This window comes from Rhinoderma darwinii, chromosome 12 (genome assembly GCF_050947455.1).
Source record: "Rhinoderma darwinii isolate aRhiDar2 chromosome 12, aRhiDar2.hap1, whole genome shotgun sequence".
Classification (NCBI taxonomy): domain Eukaryota; kingdom Metazoa; phylum Chordata; class Amphibia; order Anura; family Rhinodermatidae; genus Rhinoderma; species Rhinoderma darwinii.
The window spans coordinates 9371828-9393979 of record NC_134698.1 but is presented as its reverse complement, the minus strand read 5'-3'; the positions used below and the strand labels follow the sequence as shown (position 1 = coordinate 9393979).

Here is a 22152-nt window from a genome sequence, read left to right as displayed (position 1 = left end):
GTGTACATGATACATCACAAAATGATATTCTGAAACTGAAAATGATCTGTTACAGTAGTGTTCCCTGTGTCTTGTAATGGTATTTTGTGTCACAGAATGTTTTTTAGTAACACAGAATATGATTTTGTGCCACAAAACAGAAATCTACAATGCAGACTAACAGTTGGACCCATAGATTCGTATTACGTCATACGGAATCCTATTTGGTGATGCCGATTTGCATTTAGTAAAGGAATAGGTAACATATATTACTAGTTTATGACATTTTGTTACACCGAATACCATTTTGTGACACTGAATACACTGTGGGGCGCCATTTGTTCAAAGTAAATGTTTTACTGTAAAATGTCTTCAGTAAATTCAGTGTCACAAACAAGATATTCTGTAAGATTAAATGTAATAAAGCTGGGGATAATGGAACACGAGAAGGACCTGGGTATTCTGGTAACAAATAAGCTAAGTAGCAGCGCTCAATGTCAAGCAGCAGCTGCAAAAGCAAATAGAATTTTAGGGTGTATAAAAAGAGAGATAAAAACCTGTGACTCAAATTTAATATTACCCCTCTATAAATCCCTTGTAAGGCCACATCTTGAATATGGAATTCAGTTTTGGGATCCACATTGTAAAAAGGATATAGGGGATCTGGAGAGGGCTCAAAGGCAGGCAACGAGATTATTAAATGGGATGAGAGGTGTCGCTTACAATGAAAGACTAGAGAAATTGCATGTGTTCAGCTTGGAAAAAAGACGTCTTAGAGGAGTCACACAATTATATAACACTTATATTATGTTTATAAAATAAATTTTGTAGTACAAAATGTGCTATGAACAAATGTCGTCTCATAAATCAATGGCCAATGAGAACCGCACTTAGGGACCAAGTTGTAATAGTTTATTAGAAGTGTAGGCACTATAGGATGCTCCCATGTTTAGAGAGCCCCTTTAAGAACATAAATATACAAGGGCAGGACACTGTTGTTGTAAGTAGACCGGACAAATGACACAAATGTTTTCTTCTTTGTGATGTATGGATAAGGCTTCTTACATCACTGGAAAACTGGCGAGGTTGGCGATGCCACAGGCGTTCTTCTTTTCTCGGGCCATCAAGATGTAGCCTTTCCTGCCCCACTGCTCGCCCCAACTAGAAAAACAAAGAACAATAATAAGGCTCTATAAAGTTCATGTTTTCCAGAGGATTTTTCGAAGCCCAATTATATGTATTACCCGAATTGAAACGGGTGACCAAGATGACCATGGGTGAAGGTCCATAATGCATGCCATAGTACTGTAGCCCCATAAACAGAAGCAATACCATTATATTTACAGGTACTTTGTAACGTTTTCATGCAACGACAGTCATACAGTATCTCAGAATGGGGCACAACTGCAAGAGGGACAACCTAAAACCGTGATGGACGTCCCATCACTGCAGATGCTCCAGGTTAAAGAATAGGTTCCTTTGATGAGCCCTCTCTTGTATATTAGGTAGGTCATTTTAAGCCATTCCTTCTATTACCCAAAATCCCAACATCTATGGGTAATAACTATAGAGGTGGACAGCAGTAAGGAACTTAAAATCCCTATGTCTGCCTTCCCGGCTCCATCAGATGTCTACTGTGAATGGAGATGGTCTTTTGAGATGTCTTGGACATAATGACAGCCCCACTGCTCTCTACAGAAAATAGTAGCTTGCTGATAATGTCAGGGGAGTAGTTGAAAGGATTCCCTCCTGCTTGTAAAGGAACTAATTCTGCTGGCTTCACAGCTGAAATCTCCAAGCTTCCTTTGCAACATCAGGGAATGTGTTCCGGTGATTAATATTCTGGGAAGTGTAGTCTTTAGACCAGGCACTATATAGTAGTAAAAAGTAAAAACAAAAACTCTCCTCCTGAATTATAGGAGCTCAGCTGAGCAACTAGGGGGGTGTCTGTCATCAGGATTGTCGACGGTTTCCAATAGCAACCAGCAAAATTGTGGGTACAGCTCTGGAGCATAAAACAGGATGTAACTCAGGATTAGTACAAGATAAGTAATGTAATGTATGTACACAGTGACTCCACCAGCAGAATAGTGAGTGCAGCTCTGGAGTATAATACAGGATATAATTCAGGAGGAGTACAGGATAAGTAATGTAATGTATGTACACAGTGATTCCACCAGCAGAATAGTGAGTGCAGCCCTGGAGCATAAAACAGGATGTAACTCAGGATCAGTACAGGATAAGTAATGTAATGTATGTACACAGTGACTCCACCAGTAGACTAGTGAGTGCAGCTCTGGAGTATAATACAGTATGTAACTCAGGATCAGTACAGGATAAGTAATGTAATGTATGTACACAGTGATTCCACCAGCAGAATAGTGAGTGTAGCTCCGGAGTATAATACAGGATGTAACTCAGGATCAGTACAGGATAAGTAATGTAATGTATGTACACAGTGACTCCACCAGCAGACTAGTGAGTGCAGCTCTGGAGTATAATACAGGATGTAACTCAGGATCAGTACAGGATAAGTAATGTAATGTACGTACACAGTGACTCCTCCAGCAGAATAGTGAGTGCAGCTCTGGAGTATAATACAGGATGTAACTCAGGATCAGTACAGGATAAGTAATGTAATATATGTACACAGTGACTCCACCAGCAGAATAGTGAGTGCAGCTCTGGAGTATAATACAGGATATAACTCAGAATGAGTACAGGATATGTAATGTATTTACAAAGTCACTTAGTTGATGGTTATATATATATATATATATATATGAACTGTAAAAGGGAACATACATTTTAATCTATAGTACATCATTGTGTGTTACCATATAACCCTTAACTATTCTCGATATATGCGGCCTTAGAATTCATTCTTTATGGGATTAAATTCTATAAATTATAATAACATATGATTAAAATAGTTTAAGTAAAAAAATAATTACGTACCTGTTTTTAATGATCCAGTGCTTTGTGCCCTTTATGTTTCCATAGCCAACAGCCAAGACAGCATGGTTAACGCCCTCAGGGTCACAGTTTTCATCATAATAGACTCCTAAAAAGACAATGTGCGTGTGAATATATATATATACTGACCTTGGTATCTGTGAGAGCAGTGGTTTATATACACGTTGATACGATAGCTGCAGCCTTCCTACATCAATAACTCACTAATGAATACTAAGCCTTCCCGACATGTTTTGCCGATAGCGGTGTCCTCAGGGGATCCGAGGTTAATGGGCTTTTATTTTGCCTTTTGGGGAATTAGTTTATAAGGTGATTATTATCTGCACCTATCAGGGTAACACTCTTGGTTTTGTAGTGTGTTCACAGTCACATTCTACACAACTTTGTGGCACCATTTGGGTAAGACCGTTTTCTGTTGCGCCATGATGGTGCCCCCAGGGACACAGTGAGGTACATACAAGATCTTCTAGCTCAACGTGGAGTGGAAGAACCTCTTAAGATGGCTTATACCCATCCCCGAAGAGCAGCAACTTCAGGCCAGACCATGTCACTCAACACCGGTACCCAACCTCAGTATTGGTCTTGTGGCCGAATGTTAATCTAAATCCAACAAAGCCATGGTCCAAAATAAGGACAAATCCTTGATAGAAAATTTAGGTAAAAGAAACAACTCCATACTAATAGTCCTGATTTTGGAATGAGATAAATAGATATATAGATAGATATGACATAGATAGATAGATAGATAGATAGATAGATAGATAGATAGATATGACATAGATAGATGATAGATAGATAGATATGAGATAGATAGATAGAGATAGATATGAGATAGATAGATATGAGATAGATATGAGATAGATAGATATGAGATAGATAGATATGAGATAGATCGATAGATAGATAGATAGATAGATAGATAGATATGAGATAGATAGATAGATAGATAGATAGATAGATAGATAGATAGATAGATAGATAGATAGATATGAGATAGATATGAGATAGATAGATAGATAGATAGATAGATAGATAGATAGATATGAGATAGATAGATAGATAGATAGATAGATAGATAGATAGATAGATATGAGATAGATAGATAGAGATAGATATGAGATAGATATGAGATAGATAGATAGATAGATAGATAGATAGATAGATAGATATGAGATAGATTGATATGAGATAGATAGATATGAGATAGATAGATAGATAGATATGAGATAGATAGATAGATAGATAGATAGATAGATAGATAGATAGATATGAGATAGATAGATAGATATGAGATACATATGAGATAGATAGATAGATAGATAGATAGATAGATAGATAGATAGATAGATAGATAGATATGAGATAGATAGAGATAGATAGATAGATAGATAGATAGATAGATAGATAGATAGATAGATAGATAGATAGATAGATAGATAGATAGATATGAGATAGATAGATATGAGAAAGATAGATAGATAGATAGATAGATAGATAGATAGATAGATAGATAGATATGAGATAGATAGATATGAGATAGATAGATATGAGATAGATAGATAGATAGATAGATAGATAGATAGATAGATAGATAGATAGATAGATAGATAGATAGATAGATAGATAGATAGATAGATATGAGATAGATAGATAGATAGATAGATAGATAGATAGATAGATAGATAGGAGATAGATAGATATGAGATAGATAGATAGATAGATAGATAGATAGATAGATAGATAGATAGATAGATAGACTCATGTTGATCTTTCTTACCTTTACTGTAGAAGTGGAAAGAAGGAAGACTGGCATCAATGCTGACCGACACAGGACCAACCTGTGCCACCGCTTGTTTCAGCGCCTTTTCGTCTCCTACGGGGATCTCTTTGAAGCCCTTGCAGCCCGCAGCTTTTCCAGATGGGTTGTAGAGACAGCCTTCATCCTGGAAGAAGTAATCTCATAAAATGAAATGACGCTTTCTTCCCTTTCATGTACGTCTCTACAACATTTTATTTCTTTATTTTTACAGAAAACTTTGGGATTTTTCTCACAGAGGCTGCCATGGCTTAAGGGCGACTCTTTTCCGTCACGATTGCGACATGAAATAAAAATCTCAAAATTAAAGTTAATGGGATTCATTAGACTCCATTATGACTTTTGTAGATTAGTTGCCCATAGTAACCAATCAGATTGCAATTCTCATCCTCCAAAGCGCCTCCAAGAAATAAGAGCTAGAATCTGATTGGTTGCTACGGGCAATTAATTGGAATCTCTGTTTTTATCCATGATTTGCACACATTGATGACATTTGGATCACTAGATCTTCTGGGACTCACCTGACCAACATACGGATAAAAAGTATCGGAGTCTATGCCATTATTATCCCTCACGTAGCCAAATGCATTGGTCATGTATCCTCCCTGACACCCGTAGTTATCCGTGTCACAGTCCACCAGGTTCTGAGGGCTGAGGGAGATCAGCGTTCCCGTCTTCTTCATGAGCTGACCCTCAAGTGCGCCCACTGAACTGAAAGCCCAACATGATCCACAGGCTCCCTGCAGGAGAAAGAGCAAGAGCATTATGGAAGGTGACCGAAATCTGGGAGTCCATTGTATGGGGATCACCGAAAATCAGTGTCAGATTGGGCATCCTCCATCGGACTAGAGGAGATGGCTCTGAGGTCCACCCCCCATCTATACAAAACAGGAGCATGTCCAATTTAAATCATACATGACAACTTTTAAGAAGTGACATCAAGGAGATTCTGTAAGGGGACTCCAATTTTTTTTTCCCACATGCATTTATATCGGACACGCACCCATCCTACAGCATTTCAACCCCAAATAGTGCATGATGTGACCCCCTTCATCACACCCCAAAATTAATACAGGCCCTCTAAACTATTAGACACCAGAATACAGACCCCAGACCAAGCCCCCTAAATATAGACCCCAGACTAGACTATCCCCTGAATACAGACGCCAGACCAGACTATTCCCTTTATACAGACCACAGACCAGACTATACCCTTCATACAGACCCCAGACCAGACTATACCCTTCATACAGACCACAGACCAGACTATACCCTTCATACAGACCCCAGACCAGACTATACCCTTCATACAGACCACAGACCAGACTATACCCTTCATACAGACCATAGACCAGACTATACCCTTCATACAGACCAGACTATACCCTTCATACAGACCACAGACCAGACTATCCCCCTGAATACAGACCACAGACCAGACTGTCCCCTTAATACAGACCCCCAGATGAGACTATCCCCTGAATACAGACCCCAGACCAGACTATCCCCTTAATACAGACCCCAGACCACACTATCCCCTTCATAGAGACCCTACACCAGTCTATACCCTAAATACAGACCCCAGACCAAACTACCTGTTAACACAGACCACCTCCGTATTAAAGCCACCTCTAAATGGGGTTCTTCTGCTGGATCTATTGGCCCCATTATTGTATCAGTCTGGGCCCACTGGGGAATCCTATGGTGGGCCAGTCCGACCCTGCCCCTTCGCCTGCCCCATGCGGCAGTGAAGGTCATCTTCTAACTCTGGAGGAAAACCTGCCCAGAATAGGATAGGTCTAAATACAGTTCCCACCATAAACCGATCGGGTCCTTTAGGACCCTGAAAAAATAATCTAGGGACAATTCCTAAAATGTTATCTGATCAATAATAGAGAAAAAAGGAGGACCAACGGCGCTGCTATAAAGATATTTGTAAAAAAAATATAAAAATAGGACCATCGGCGCTGCACGATGAGACAGAAGATTAGACGACTTGGATGACCATCATGGAAATATTTAATGAAGGGCTACGCGTTTCGACACCGAACTGGTGTCTTCATCAGTTCGGGCCTGATGAAGACACCAGTTCGGTGTCGAAACGCGTAGCCCTTCATTAAATATTTCCATGATGGTCATCCAAGTCGTCTAATCTTCTGTCTCATCGTGCAGCGCCGATGGTCCTATTTTTATATTTTTTTACAAATATTTTCGGGACAACAAACCCCATTTGTTGTGATTTGGACTTGGCAGCAGCAGTTTCATTACCACCACTATCTTTGTGTCCTTGGGCCAGGTGAGCGTTTTCTCAAACAAGATTGCTCCTCTGCCCCATCTTGCTTTTACTTTGCACCATGTGGCGCCGTGTCTCCTTTTATTTCCAATTTTAGTCTGCTATAAAGATGTCAGGGCAAGAGAAAATATAATAATAATTGTTTTGTTTATTGAAAGAGGCTACGCGTTTCGACGCCGGACCGGCATCTTCATCAGGCCAATAGGTATTAGGTATTGGCCTGATGAAGACGCCGGTCCGGCATCGAAACGCGTAGCCTCTTTCAATAAACAAAACAATTATTATTATATTTTCTCTTGCCCTGACATCTTTATAGCAGCGCCGTTGGTCCTCCTTTTTTCTCTATTATTGATCCGATTTGACAGCAAAAAAATTTTTTTTGCATGTGTATGGACCTGGCAGCAGCTCTCTGGCTTTTGAGATACTTAACGGTATCCACTACCTAAGGTGAGCGATTTTCTTTTAGTAGATTGCTCTTTTACTCCCTCGCTTTTATTGCACTATGTGGCGCCGTGTATCTCTTTTTCCTCTCCCTTAGTAAAATGTTATCTGACTGGATGGATTCATGACAATTTTACCTGATTTTGTACTGGGGTGACATAACCCTTTTTCCTGTAGTCAATATACTTCGGTATTCGGGCTTTCCTGTCCGCCTCATATGTATTATTAGACTGACGATTGGACGGCACCCTTAATCCAGTCATCGTCTGAACAATTTCTTCACTGGTCTATCATCGAAAAAGAATTATATATAGAGATCAAATAAAAGGGAAAAAATACCTTAAAAATTATAAAAAAAACAAGTAATCATTTCACTTCATTGAAGGGATTTATACATTGCCCATAATGGGTTAAACCAGACAGCACCCTAAACTGTCATTCTTGGTGGGTGCTGTATACTGACAGGGCACCGGTCCCTCCAAATGGATGATAGACAAAGTATACAGTCCCTCAAGTGGTTCAGGTGGGTCTATAGTGGGTCCTTCTATCACCCTATATGGGCACCTTGTACAAAATTCCCCGGCTTTAAGGAATACTCCAGACAAAACTGATACTCCGTGTTCTGTCTAGTGCAGGACCTGAGGGGGCGGAGCATGACACAGTGGAGCATTTAAAGTTGATACATGGGGTCACATGGACATAATTGGCCTCTCACCATGTCTCCCAGATGGTTCATAGCCAGATCATACGTGTGCTTCCCCTCAGAATACTCTTTGTTGTGGTTGTTGATGAACTTCAGATTTTTTTCCCAGATGTGAAGTCTCCTAATCTCCTCCAGCTGAAGACGGGAATGAACACACAAGAAAGTTAAGAAAGTGCAAGGTGGTATGTACCATCACGGATAGGCGGGTGAAGAAAGCCCCAACATGGGCAATAAACGAAAAAGTCTATAAGTCTTGTCAAGCCTTATGGCCCTTTCTTAGCCCTCCGTTTAATGACTTTCTTGAGATGCGGGTCTAAGTAATCTGAGATAGACTGGTTGCCTAGGACTTGTTGCTTGACAACCACAATGTAAAGACTAGTTGTTAGGCAGTATATCCCTAGCAACCTGTCAGACATGACTTATATGTTGAGTAGAAGATATACGCAGTTTGGCGACAGTCGTTCCACGTCTCTCTACTCCAACCTGCTGTATTAATCAGATTTTTCTAAATTTAGAAGAACATTATTAAAGTTTCTGAGGTATCGTATACAAAGCTGGGGGGGGGGGGGTGTACTCACCTGACCATTATATTGCTTGCTATGAGTCCTCTTCCATAGCTCCCACTCCGAGTCCAGCATCTCATCTCGATAAAGACTGGTCCTCACCAAAGGCAGCACAACCGCCACAAGACAGATCCAGAACATTGCCTCGAAACTGAATATATAATGGAGATATAGGACATTACCACAGTGTAGACGTTCATGGAGGACGTTGACCATGTGTGTCGGGCAAGATCCAAGGTAACGCTACCTAAACTGAATTTTCAGGTTTTGGGTGGAGTGATTATCTTTACTCACATGATGGATGGACGTCTTTACTAGACGGCTTGCTTTCAGACTTCGGGATTTTTTGTGTCCGTCCTCCGGCTTCTTATATAGTCCTGTATGGGGAAGTTTTGGTGGAAAATATTGATATAGCAGAACTCGAGTTTGCTGACTCAGTCCAGAATAAGACCCCAGGTCTTCTAGCAGCTCCATGGAATAATATTAATTAGTTTTATACGACTGGGGTAGCAAAATATTAGACACTAGGGATTAGGACAGAGCCCTAACCCCCAATGAACACCTCATATTGGGAAACTAAACCAGGGGTTCAAGTACTAAATTAGAAAAATTTTAAAGGGTTATTCCCAATTTAGACATTTATGATATCCACGATTTATGTCATAAATGTCTGAAAATTGCTGGTCCCAGCTCCGGGATCCGCAGATTTTTCCAGAACGGGGATCACCTGCGACTGCTGCATCCAGGCGGAGAATGATTGGATAGGCGGCTGCGCAGCTCTCTCCGTTCTGTTCTACGGAACGCGCACCGATAAGACATTTATGGCATAAATGTCTAAGGTGGGAATAATCTTTTAAAGTAAATGTCCTCGCATGAACACCAATCTGTGTTTTTAATCTAAATACATCTTAAACCCTGTGCAGACTAATTTCCTAATATATCTGAATAGCAGTTCTAGCTGAGGCTAGGCGAAGAACCGAAAAATAACCGAAACCGAAATTCAGCGCAATTAACGGACGTCATCTTGCGCATTTCGGGTTACATTTTTTTCCCCCAGTTTCAACTGCATCTGCAGGACGCAGTGATGTCATCGCGCCTCCTGTCTGCACCGAGCTACACAGACCGGAGGAGCAGAGGGATCCCCTCCACTCGTCGTTGGAACGGGGTTAGGTATGTATTATATTAGGCACTATTCGGTCTAAGAAAGCAGGTATGTGGGAATTATACTGTGTGGGGGCAGCTGTGGCGCATTATACAGCGTGGGGGCAGCTATGGGGGACTTTATACTGTGTGAAGGGCAGCTATAGGGGGTATTGTACTGTGTGGGAGTGAAGCTATAGGTGCATTATACTGTGTGGAGGGCAGTTATGGGGGCATTATACTGTGTGGAGGGCAGTTATAGGGGCATTATACTGTGTGGATGGCAGTTATAGGGGCATTATACTGTGTGGCGGCAGCTATGGGGTATTTTACTGTGTGGGGGCAGCTATGGGGGCATTATACTCTGTGGGGGCAGCTATGGGGTATTATACGGTGTGGGGGCAGCTATGGAGCAATATACTGTGGGGGGTAGCTATGGGGGAATTATGGTATGTGGGGGCAGCTATGGTGCATTTCACACTATATGGGGAGCACAATGGGGGCTCCCCCTAGTGGAGACTGCAGGCAGACCAATATTTTTTTTTAACTCTAATTGGAGCTCTGTATCAGAAAAATAGGAACTCCGACCGCTGTAAAGATGTATTATAAAATTTATCAGCACAAAAATTTGTACCTATAAATGACATGGTGTGGACATTCACTTTAAAGCTGGGGCAATAAACTTCTGGACAGCAGGGCATGGGGCATTTAACCCCTATAGAGACTGTGCCACTAAATATCTGTACAATGGATTGGGCAATAAACCACTGGGGCTTGGCAATTCATTTTCTGGCCATGAGGGACTGGAGCGGTTTTGGGAGCCCCGCGATATAGTTGGCACTGCAGTATGGGCACTGCTATGTGACTGGGTCTTATCTATGGGTTACATTATGTGACTGGTGTTCTTGAATTGGGTCCACTTCTTTGATACATGGCCTGTATGAATGTCTTGTGGAGAACGCCTGCTGAATCCGCCTATTATAGAATAATACATCCCCCGCTCTTGTGTTGCTTCATAACTAGGCAGGTTTGCCTTTCAGTACTCTTGAAAAGTTGAGTGACACATTCCTAATAGAAGGCATGTTAGTGGTAAGAAACAGAAATAACCAAGGAGAGTCCATCGTTGACAGAAGAGGACGACTAAAGGAACTGGAACGTTATTTGGGATATTTTTGGGACTATGACATTATACACTGAGGACTATAGCGGGACCGGCGATCACATGACATGAATACGGAACCTGCAGATTATCCGGCACTGACTTCTAACATCTGTTTTCCACTGTGGAAAACAAAAATCACACGATGATCTGTCAGCTGACGGTGAACGCATTCTTCCCTGAACACAAGTATTCTCCAACTGTCTAAATATACAGATGGAGCAGACGCCATTCATGTTTTATCATGTAACAGAATGTAATGTGCTGGAGGTATTACTACGGTAGTAATTTGGGGGGCACTATCCAGCTTCTGAGGTCAGAGTTGTAACTCGGTTTTCTTCCACCAGGGACAAATATTCAGATCGCTGCCCTAGCCCTGTATATAAAAACCTAGGCCAATGCATAGTGGCTTGTTGGCGCCTTCATTGGCACCCAGAGTACATGCCCAACCAACCCCTCACCCTAGCTAAGCCCCTGTCTGGGGGCACACTTTGCGGCTCTTCTTTTGGGTGCATACTGTGCTTTGGGGCACATACTAAGGCTGGCACTGTATAGGGAGCAGTCTATGACTGGCACAATATTGGTTGCAGTCGATGGTTGGCACTGTAAGGCTCTGTTCCATTGCATTAGAGCCCCACATTGGGCGTATGCTCTGGGAAAGCTCCCGGCAGATATGCTGAATGAATACATAGGACCCCATTAACTCAGCATATGCCAAAAGGGTGCCCTTTTGGCATACGCCAGGCTGGTATGCATTGGCATACTTTTTTTTTTGCTATGCAGAGTAACGTAGTTGATCACTCTATACATAATATATACATAGACTATTCTAGCCTATTGGCAACATATGCCACTCTATGCCAATACACCTGCATATGTCGCAGCCTTCACTCAGAGTTACATGTCAGGAAATCCTACCAATATATCCCTCCAACGCTATGTGAACTGAGCCCTATACTCAAAAGAAATTGATGGCCTTTCATCAGGATAGGCTATCAATATTTGATCGGTGGGGGTCCAACTACTGCCACGATCAGCTGTTTTAAAGGGGCCACGGCGCTCATAATACTGTAAACCGCTGCTACAATTGTGTCGGCGAGTCACAGCATGAGCAGATAAGGAATGAAGGGGGAAGCAGCGGTCATACGACCCCCGCGGCGCCTTCAAAAAAGCTGATCGGCGATGTGCCGAGAGTCGGACCCTCACCGATCAGAAATTGATGGTCATCAATTTCTTATGACTGGGCAACCCATTTAAGCTCCAGCTTTCTCTTCAAAAAACGGTTCTGCAGCAGCTGAGGTGTAGATTTTAAGGAATAATGTTCCTCCTACTATAAACTGTGATATGACTTGAGATGATTTGCAAAAAGAGAAATAGGAAAACTGGGGCTTGTGATTCATTTTTTGAAAATGTAATTCTATTGGCTGGTGAATGAAGCAAGTAATGATGTCACTGGTGTCACATGACTCATGGTTAGAATGATGTCAGGAATCTGTATGACGGTGTCTCTCTCTTTAGGCTGGCGCTGCATGGCGACTTTAATCGAACAACATGAAGATCAGAAGGTCGTATTGGGACATCATGAGTAATTCTCGTGTATGTGATCGCGTTACGTCACGACAGTCATGAAAAATCCACATCGCCAGTGCGCAACTGACTTATCCAGCATAGAGTTCAATGGAAGTCGCGTGTGACTGCAACTCATTAGCGACAAGCAATTTTTGGTTGGGTGCCTTTTGGATGTCGAAAAGCCTAAATCGCATACGACACTCAACCAAATTGAACCCCAAAATTTTCGTACGACTTCAATGCAGTAGCAACACGCAGACAAATCATTTTGGTCGCCGTAACTTGTATGCAATCTGATGTCACATGATCAAAGTCGCCGTGTAGCCTTAGCCTTACATACACGTTATAGTTTTATAGATGACATTATATCACTGCAGGCTTCTTCGTTCCCCTGTCACGTCATTGAGACATAGCTTCATCTTCAGCTTCGTCTTAAAGGATACGTACAGTATATCCATCCGTAAATACGGATCCGTAGTCATTTATAGTCAGCCGTATATCATCCGCAAATACCGAACGGTGTCCGTAGTGTCATAGTGCTGCCGTATTTACAGATCTGCAAAAAATCAGGGACGAATCCTGGGTAATCCTCTGGCGCATAGCAACACTTCCATAATTACGGATGGCTACGGATGCACATCCTTAGCCATCCGTAATTACGGAAGCGTCCATTGACTTCTATGGGGAGTCTGTGCCATAATTACGGACAAAAAAAGGTCATGTTCTATAATTACTACAGCACGGACACCCATCCGTAAAAATACGGAAAGGTGTCTGTAGCCCATAGAAATGAATGGGTCCGTAATTACGGCCAAATTTACGGTTGTGTGCATGGGGCCTGAGTCAAAGAGTTACCTTGAGATACCATGGCATTACCAGTGATGACCACAAGGTGGTGCTGAATTCTCAATACAGTGAATCCATGATCGCCTCTTTTTGAAGATCACTCCCCTAAAAGAACAGCAATTTCGGGTGGTCGTCTCAAAGAGTTTTCACTGTATATAGTAAATATATCTATATTTTTAGTTCTATAGTACAAAGTCATGTAAATACTACATAGTAAGTGAGGTAATAAAATAAAAGTTTATGGAATATGGGCTGATTCTCCTTTAATATTTTCTACTGTTCACGATACATGTAAATGAGCACATACATTCGTTAAAGCAACATTTGCAGATTCGACTTAATCAAAATTAATCAGAATTATTAAAGGGGTTGTTGTCCCAAACGCCAATTATACACATCCTAAAAGTCTGACCCCAGTGGTTGGACCCCTAAAGAACAGGCCAGTGGCAAGTGCCGACCAATAATGCAAAGTGGATGCACATGCCGCTTCACTGCTGCCAATGGGCGTTATAGAACCCTGCGTTTACCCACGGCACAGGGCTGTTGGGAATTAAATTGTAGTATTATGTGGGAAATATAGAACAGCATTATATGGGCTCTTAAAGAGAGTCTTATTTAAATGCTGCATATTATCTTGGTACTATATGGTGGTATTATGTGGGCTGTATAAGACAGTATTAACTTGGTACTATATGGCGGTATTATGTGGGCTGTATATGGCAGCATTATCTTGGCACTATATGCGGTATTACAGTATTATGTGGGCTGGATATGGCAGCATTATCTTGGCACTATATGCGGTATTACAGTATTATGTGGGCTGTATATGGCGGCATTATCTTGGCACTATATGCGGTATTACAGTATTATGTGGGCTGTATATGGTAGCATTATCTTGGCACTATATGCGGTATTACAGTATTATGTGGGCTGTATATGGCGGCATTATCTTGGCACTATATGGCGGTATTACAGTATTATGTGGACTGTATATGGTGGCATTATCTTGGCACTATATGCGGTATTACAGTATTATGTGGGCTGGATATGGCAGCATTATCTTGGCACTATATGCGGTATTACAGTATTATGTGGGCTGGATATGGCAGCATTATCTTGGCACTATATGCGGTATTACAGTATTATGTGGGCTGGATATGGCAGCATTATCTTGCCACTATATGCGGTATTACAGTATTATGTGGGCTGTATATGGCAGCATTATCTTGGCACTATATGGCGGTATTACAGTATTATGTGGACTGTATTTGGTGGCATTATCTTGGCACTATATGCGGTATTACAGTATTATGTGGGCTGTATATGGCAGCATTATCTTGGCACTATATGCGGTATTACAGTATTATATGGGCTGTATATGGCAGCATTATCTTGGCACTATATGCGGTATTACAGTATTATGTGGGCTGTATATGGCAGCATTATCTTGGCACTATATGCGGTATTACAGTATTATGTGGGCTGTATATGGCGGCATTATCTTGGCACTATATGCGGTATTACAGTATTATGTGGGCTGTATATGGCAGCATTATCTTGGCACTATATGCGGTATTACAGTATTATGTGGGCTGTATATGGCAGCATTATCTTGGCACTATATGCGGTATTACAGTATTATGTGGGCTGTATATGGCAGCATTATCTTGGCACTATATGCGGTATTACAGTATTATGTGGACTGTATTTGGTGGCATTATCTTGGCACTATATGCGGTATTACAGTATTATGTGGGCTGTATATGGCAGCATTATCTTGGCACTATATGCGGTATTACAGTATTATATGGGCTGTATATGGCAGCATTATCTTGGCACTATATGCGGTATTACAGTATTATGTGGGCTGTATATGGCAGCATTATCTTGGCACTATATGCGGTATTACAGTATTATGTGGGCTGTATATGGCAGCATTATCTTGGCACTATATGCGGTATTACAGTATTATGTGGGCTGTATATGGCAGCATTATCTTGGCACTATATGCGGTATTACAGTATTATGTGGGCTGTATATGGCAGCATTATCTTGGCACTATATGCGGTATTACAGTATTATGTGGACTGTATTTGGTGGCATTATCTTGGCACTATATGCGGTATTACAGTATTATGTGGGCTGTATATGGCAGCATTATCTTGGCACTATATGCGGTATTACAGTATTATATGGGCTGTATATGGCAGCATTATCTTGGCACTATATGCGGTATTACAGTATTATGTGGGCTGTATATGGCAGCATTATCTTGGCACTATATGCGGTATTACAGTATTATGTGGGCTGTATATGGCAGCATTATCTTGGCACTATATGCGGTATTACAGTATTATGTGGGCTGTATATGGCAGCATTATCTTGGCACTATATGCGGTATTACAGTATTATGTGGGCTGTATATGGCAGCATTATCTTGGCACTATATGCGGTATTACAGTATTATGTGGGCTGTATATGGCAGCATTATCTTGGCACTATATGCGGTATTACAGTATTATGTGGGCTGTATATGGCAGCATTATCGTGGCGCTATATGGCGGTATTACAGTATTATGGGCTGAAGTTATGAAAACAATTGTCTAAAACAGGCACGCATCATCATTAAAAAGACTTTGCAGGGTTGGGATGAGACTTTTTCAGAGAACTGGAAAGGAACCGAAGTTTGCAATTCCACAGTGGTTATAACGGTTTCTCGCCATTTTTATGTAGCCTTCATCTCCGAACGACGGTCCCAAACTGGAAAGAAAAGAACGGCATTATTTATCTTTTTGTGGAAGTTGTATTTGGGTAGTTGGTGCTGAAAGTTCCGATCTAGACTTAATGATTTACTGATATAGAGTGAAACTGGCGAAAAGTAACCAGTGGTGACCAGGGGCCTAGACCTTTAGCAAATGGTGTCCTGGAGTTATGGAGTCCAATGGCTTGGTGTTATGGTGACTGATATCCTAGACCTATGTACGTACACGGAGGAGGGATGGTCTATAGCAAATCCAAGCCCTGGTTGATCAATTACTACCGGTAAAGCCCAACATTCTTTATGGGCACCCTCTGCCACCTGTCAGTTAGCAGTTCATTGGTCCACTCCACCTGACCTCTATGGTGACCATCAGCCTGTTAGCAGACATAAGTCCCCGACATAAAGGAATGATATCTAATGAGATCCTACAACAGGGACTTCATAAGAGGAATTGTTATAAAAAATATATAGTTCAATTTTGTCTCGCTATATTCTGAGAGCCTCTGCCAGGGCTTAATGGGAGCACAAAGATGGCAGAACGGAGGGCCCTCATTAGACCCCCAGGCTGCCATGACAACCATCGGCACCCAAGGATCACATGGCATCTAAGGGGTTAAAGAAGGATCACGCTCATTACAGTGAAGTCTCGGCTGTAACATACAGCGGACACCCATGTAGGACGGATCGGGGTCAGCCTGTTACCCGCTCCATACTCCCCCTTCTTGGTAAGTAAAAGTCAAATGTCAAGAAGGGGTTAAAGTTTATTTCATGGGACGTAGCAGGCACGAATATGGCCATTCTATATGTTAGCACCAGTAAAATATACAATATATATTTCATACTTAAAGAAGGTTGCCAGGATTAGAAAAACATGTCCGTTTCCTACCTAAAGCAGCGCCATATAGGTTGTGTCTGGTATCGTACCTGCATTGAAGTGAATGGGGCTCAGCTGCAATACCAGACTCCACCCATGGACAGGTGTGGAGCTGTTTTAGGAAAAAAAACAGCCATGTTTTTCTAATTCTTGAAAACCCCTTTTAAGTACAAAATCTCAGTAGAACAAATGTGGATTTTTACCTGTTTTTCACAAGCCAATACTCTACTCCATCATCTGCACCATATCCAACGACAAGTACCGCATGGTTTGTGTGCGCGCTGGAGCACAGAGGGTCATAGTATACACCTGGTAATAGAGTATTAAAAACTTAGAAGCATTCCTACTGCAGCAATGTGTATAATCCGTAGGTTCCTTCTTGTCTTCTCGCTTCCTCAAATGAAACATGGACAAGTCAGAACTTCCTTCCCAACCTGAAGAGAACGCACCATTAACCCCATGTCCCCAAACTTGCTGGTCGTACAAGATTAGAAAAAGGGACTAAAATAGTGCCACCTAAGGGTTATATCTGGTACTGCAGCTCAGCCCCATATGTGCAATACCAGACACAGCCTATGGACAAGAGTGGCGCTCTTTCTGGAAGCAAAGAGTTCCTTTTTTTCGAATCCCTTGAGGATATGGTGTTATTAACAGATTGTTACTTGTCCATGGTAAGTTTCGAGAAGACATAAAAGTGAAATCCGCTCAGTCAAGATTGTGCCACCCCATACCTGAAGCTTGAAATGAAGCTTACACTCTATTGTCAATAGTTCTCCCATCCCCCGTGCTCACAGCAGTCAAATTTGGGTCATACCCATGATCTAATAGTTATAAAGTTCGGCACGGAGTCATGTACAGTATATAGGATTAGAAACGGATCTGTACATACCAGTCTTGTATAAGTAAAAAGACCTCTGGCTGGCATCAATAGCCACAGACACTGGACCCACTTTGCCCACAACTTGTTTCAGCTTATTTTCATCTCCGTAGGGGACTTCTTTGTAGCTGGTAATGCCTGCAGCCTTCTTAGTGGTATTGAAGTGGCAGGTCCTATCCTAGTGCCAAGATAATATAGTGCCATGTTGTATCACCGAGATGCTGGCGATCACTGATTTTGCCAATACTCATCATATTACCTGTCCTTCATATGGGTAGGTGCTGTCTGGTTCTATACCGATGTCGATGATATATCTGTACGCTGCCACAAGGAACCCTTCCTTACATCCGTTGTTCCCGTACGAGCCTGAGCAGTCCACCAGGTTCTGAGCACTCAATGAGACCAATTTACCTTTCCTAATTTTCAGCTGGCACTCCAATGACCCCACACTGCTGAATGCCCAACTAGAACTGCACATACCCTACCATAGATGAATAAAGGACACAAAAAAAGATTTACAAGTCATCCAATACACGTAAGAGAATGTCATGCTTCTGGAACCCTAAAGATACGGTGTGTCATGGATATGGGAACCCGTGTCAGTGTATCAGCGTTAATTTTAGACAAGAGTGTCAGTGCATTATTTATCTGGGAGCTCACGTGTCAGCGTATCATTTATCTGGGAGCTCACGTGTCAGCGTATCATTTATCTGGGAGCTCACGTGTCAGCGTATCATTTATCTGGGAGCTCACGTGTCAGCGCATCATTTATCTGGGAGCTCACGTGTCAGCGCATCATTTATCTGGGAACTCACGTGTCAGCGCATCATTTATCTGGGAACTCACGTGTCAGCGTATCATTTATCTGGGAGCTCACGTGTCAGTGCATCATTTATCTGGGAGCTCACGTGCCAGTGTATCATTTATCTGGGAGCTCACGTGCCAGTGTATCATTTATCTGGGAGCTCACGTGTCAGTGCATCATTTATCTGGGAGCTCACGTGTCAGTGCATCATTTATCTGGGAGCTCACGTGTCAGTGCATCATTTATCTGGGAGCTCACGTGCCAGTGTATCATTTATCTGGGAGCTCACGTGTCAGCGCATCATTTATCTGGGAGCTCACGTGTCAGCGCATCATTTATTGGGGAGCTCACGTGTCAGTGCATCATTTATCTGGGAAGTCACGTGTCAGTGCATCATTTATCTGGGAACTCACGTGTCAGCGCATCATTTATCTGGGAACTCACGTGTCAGCGCATCATTTATCTGGGAGCTCACGTGTCAGCGCATCATTTATCTGGGAGCTCACGTGTCAGCGTATCATTTATCTGGGAACTCACGTGTCAGCGCATCATTTATCTGGGAGCTCACGTGTCAGCGCATCATTTATCTGGGAGCTCACGTGTCAGCGCATCATTTATCTGGGAGCTCACGTGTCAGTGCATCATTTATCTGGGAACTCACGTGTCAGCGCATCATTTATCTGGGAGCTCACGTGTCAGCGTATCATTTATCTGGGAACTCACGTGTCAGTGCATCATTTATCTGGGAGCTCACGTGTCAGCGTATCATTTATCTGGGAACTCACGTGTCAGCGCATCATTTATCTGGGAGCTCACGTGTCAGTGCATCATTTATCTGGGAAGTCACGTGTCAGCGCATCATTTATCTAGGAGCTCACGTGCCAGTGTATCATTTATCTGGGAGCTCACGTGTCAGTGCATCATTTATCTGGGAACTCACGTGTCAGCGCATCATTTATCTGGGAGCTCACGTGTCAGCGTATCATTTATCTGGGAGCTCACGTGTCAGCGTATCATTTATCTGGGAGCTCACGTGCCAGTGTATCATTTATCTGGGAGCTCACGTGTCAGTGCATCATTTATCTGGGAACTCACGTGTCAGTGTATCATTTATCTGGGAACTCACGTGTCAGTGCATCATTTATCTGGGAGCTCACGTGTCAGTGCATCATTTATCTGGGAGCTCACGTGCCAGTGTATCATTTATCTGGGAGCTCACGTGTCAGCGCATCATTTATCTGGGAGCTCACGTGTCAGCGCATCATTTATTGGGGAGCTCACGTGTCAGTGCATCATTTATCTGGGAGCTCACGTGTCAGTGCATCATTTATCTGGGAGCTCACGTGTCAGTGCATCATTTATCTGGGAGCTCACGTGTCAGTGCATCATTTATCTGGGAGCTCACGTGTCAGCGCATCATTTATCTGGGAACTCACGTGTCAGCGCATCATTTATCTGGGAGCTCACGTGTCAGCGTATCATTTATCTGGGAACTCACGTGTCAGCGCATCATTTATCTGGGAGCTCACGTGTCAGCGCATCATTTATCTGGGAACTCACGTGTCAGTGCATCATTTATCTGGGAGCTCACGTGTCAGTGCATCATTTATCTGGGAGCTCACGTGTCAGCGCATCATTTATCTGGGAACTCACGTGTCAGCGCATCATTTATCTGGGAGCTCACGTGTCAGCATATCATTTATCTGGGAACTCACGTGTCAGCGCATCATCAATCTCAAAACTTGAGTGTCAATGTATAATTTTTTAGGGTATCATCGTTCTGGAATCCCATCTATAGTTATCTCAACATGCCAGTGATCATCACCCTGAAGTGTTGTTGTTTTTTGTTCTGGAATGGACCCTACAGTGTCAGCGTGAGGTTATAGAGAATCTCTGGTAGCCTTGTATGGCTATTTCTAAGTCAACATATTGGTCATAGAGAAGACGTAGTGACTATAACCGTGTACAATACCTGATCCTTCACATCCGTCACACAGTTCTGTTTCCTCCAGTCTATGGACTCGGGTACCTTTGACATTAATACATCTTCTGGCAAGTCTGTATCATTGGACATGAAAATATCTAGACGCCTAAACCCACCAGTCATTTTTGCCGACACCTCCTCACTAGTCTGTAAGATAAATGAAGAAATCCTTTGTAAATATATAGAAAACGAATCCTCCTATCATAGGGAAACACTGATGGATGGAAATAGTATTGATCATTGGCTTATTCCCCCCCCCCCCTACATGCGCTGCACCTTCTCACCACAGAGAATGCTGTGAAATGTAGTCTACGTCAATAGTGCTCTGCTGCTCATCCCTAGCGGACTAGAAATGCCCGATCATAATTTCATCTCTATCTTGTGTTTTCCCATGGAGGTCCAATTTTTTTGTTCTAGTATTAACAGTAGGGATCTGTACTCCCTTCTCAATATACATTCTTACCATATCTCCAAGATGGTTCATCCCCACCTCATAGGAGTGAAGACCCATTGAAAATTCCAGGCTGTGGACCATGATAAACTTCAGGTTGTCCTCCCAGGTCAAACGTCTTGTCAGCTCCTCCTCCTATAACATTCAAGGCAAGTTGGCATCACAGCCGGAAATGTGGCCATTTGATTAAGTTCAGAATAAAAAGGCACAAGACCTACTTTGTTGTTGTACATTTTCTGATGGGTCTTAGCCCATAGCTGCCAGTGGTTGTCAAGATTGGGGTCGGGCCTGCAGTCAATAGGCATCATGATGGCCATCAGGCCCATAAGGTGGATCCAAAGGAAGCGCATGATTTTCTAGAGATAAAAACGATGCACACAAACACATAAAGAAACCAAAAATGTACCTTGAAGACCAGAATCATTTGGAGTACCAGGAAAGGAACAATAAAGAAACAAAGAAAAGGAAAGTTTTTGCCAAAAAACAAACAATGATAGTATAGGTAATGGTAACATAGAGTTAGTCGGGGGATCGGGTGGAAATGGAAACAGAATATGAATTCCCTCATGTGTCTAAGATAAAGTTGAAGGCCAAAGACCTACCTGTTGACTGTGAGACTGGGTTCACACGACCATGTTACGTCCGTAATGGACGGAACGTATTTCGGCCGGAAGACCCGGACCGAACTCAGTGCAGGGAGCCGGGCTCCTAGCATCATAGTTATGTATGACGCTAGGAGTCCCTGCCTCGCTGCAGAACAACTGTCCCGTACTGTAATCATGTTTTCAGTACAGGACAGTAGTTCCACGGAGAGGCAGGGACTCCTAGCGTCGTACATAACTATGATGCTAGGAGCCCGGCTCCCTGCACTGAGTTCGGTCCGGGTCTTCCGGCCAAAATACGTTCCGTCCATTA

At 42.5% G+C, this 22152-nt stretch overlaps 2 protein-coding genes across 2 annotated transcripts; both read right to left on the bottom strand.

The window, feature by feature from the left end:
* Positions 1-881: 881 nt before the first annotated feature.
* LOC142664826 (cathepsin K-like) lies at positions 882-8974 on the bottom strand. The gene is made up of 7 exons (XM_075844178.1): positions 8787-8974; positions 8221-8343; positions 7643-7792; positions 5293-5511; positions 4733-4898; positions 2938-3043; positions 882-1140 (listed from the first exon to the last, which is right to left on the bottom strand). The coding sequence occupies exons 1-7, from the start codon at positions 8910-8912 to the stop codon at positions 1041-1043; spliced, it is 990 nt and encodes a 329-aa protein (XP_075700293.1). The 5' UTR covers positions 8913-8974; the 3' UTR covers positions 882-1040.
* A 6997-nt stretch (positions 8975-15971) lies between these two features.
* Positions 15972-21587, bottom strand: LOC142664825 (cathepsin S-like). The gene is made up of 7 exons (XM_075844177.1): positions 21456-21587; positions 21250-21372; positions 20775-20933; positions 18257-18478; positions 18010-18175; positions 17324-17429; positions 15972-16245 (listed from the first exon to the last, which is right to left on the bottom strand). The coding sequence occupies exons 1-7, from the start codon at positions 21585-21587 to the stop codon at positions 16146-16148; spliced, it is 1008 nt and encodes a 335-aa protein (XP_075700292.1). The 3' UTR covers positions 15972-16145.
* Between the last annotated feature and the right edge of the window lie 565 nt (positions 21588-22152).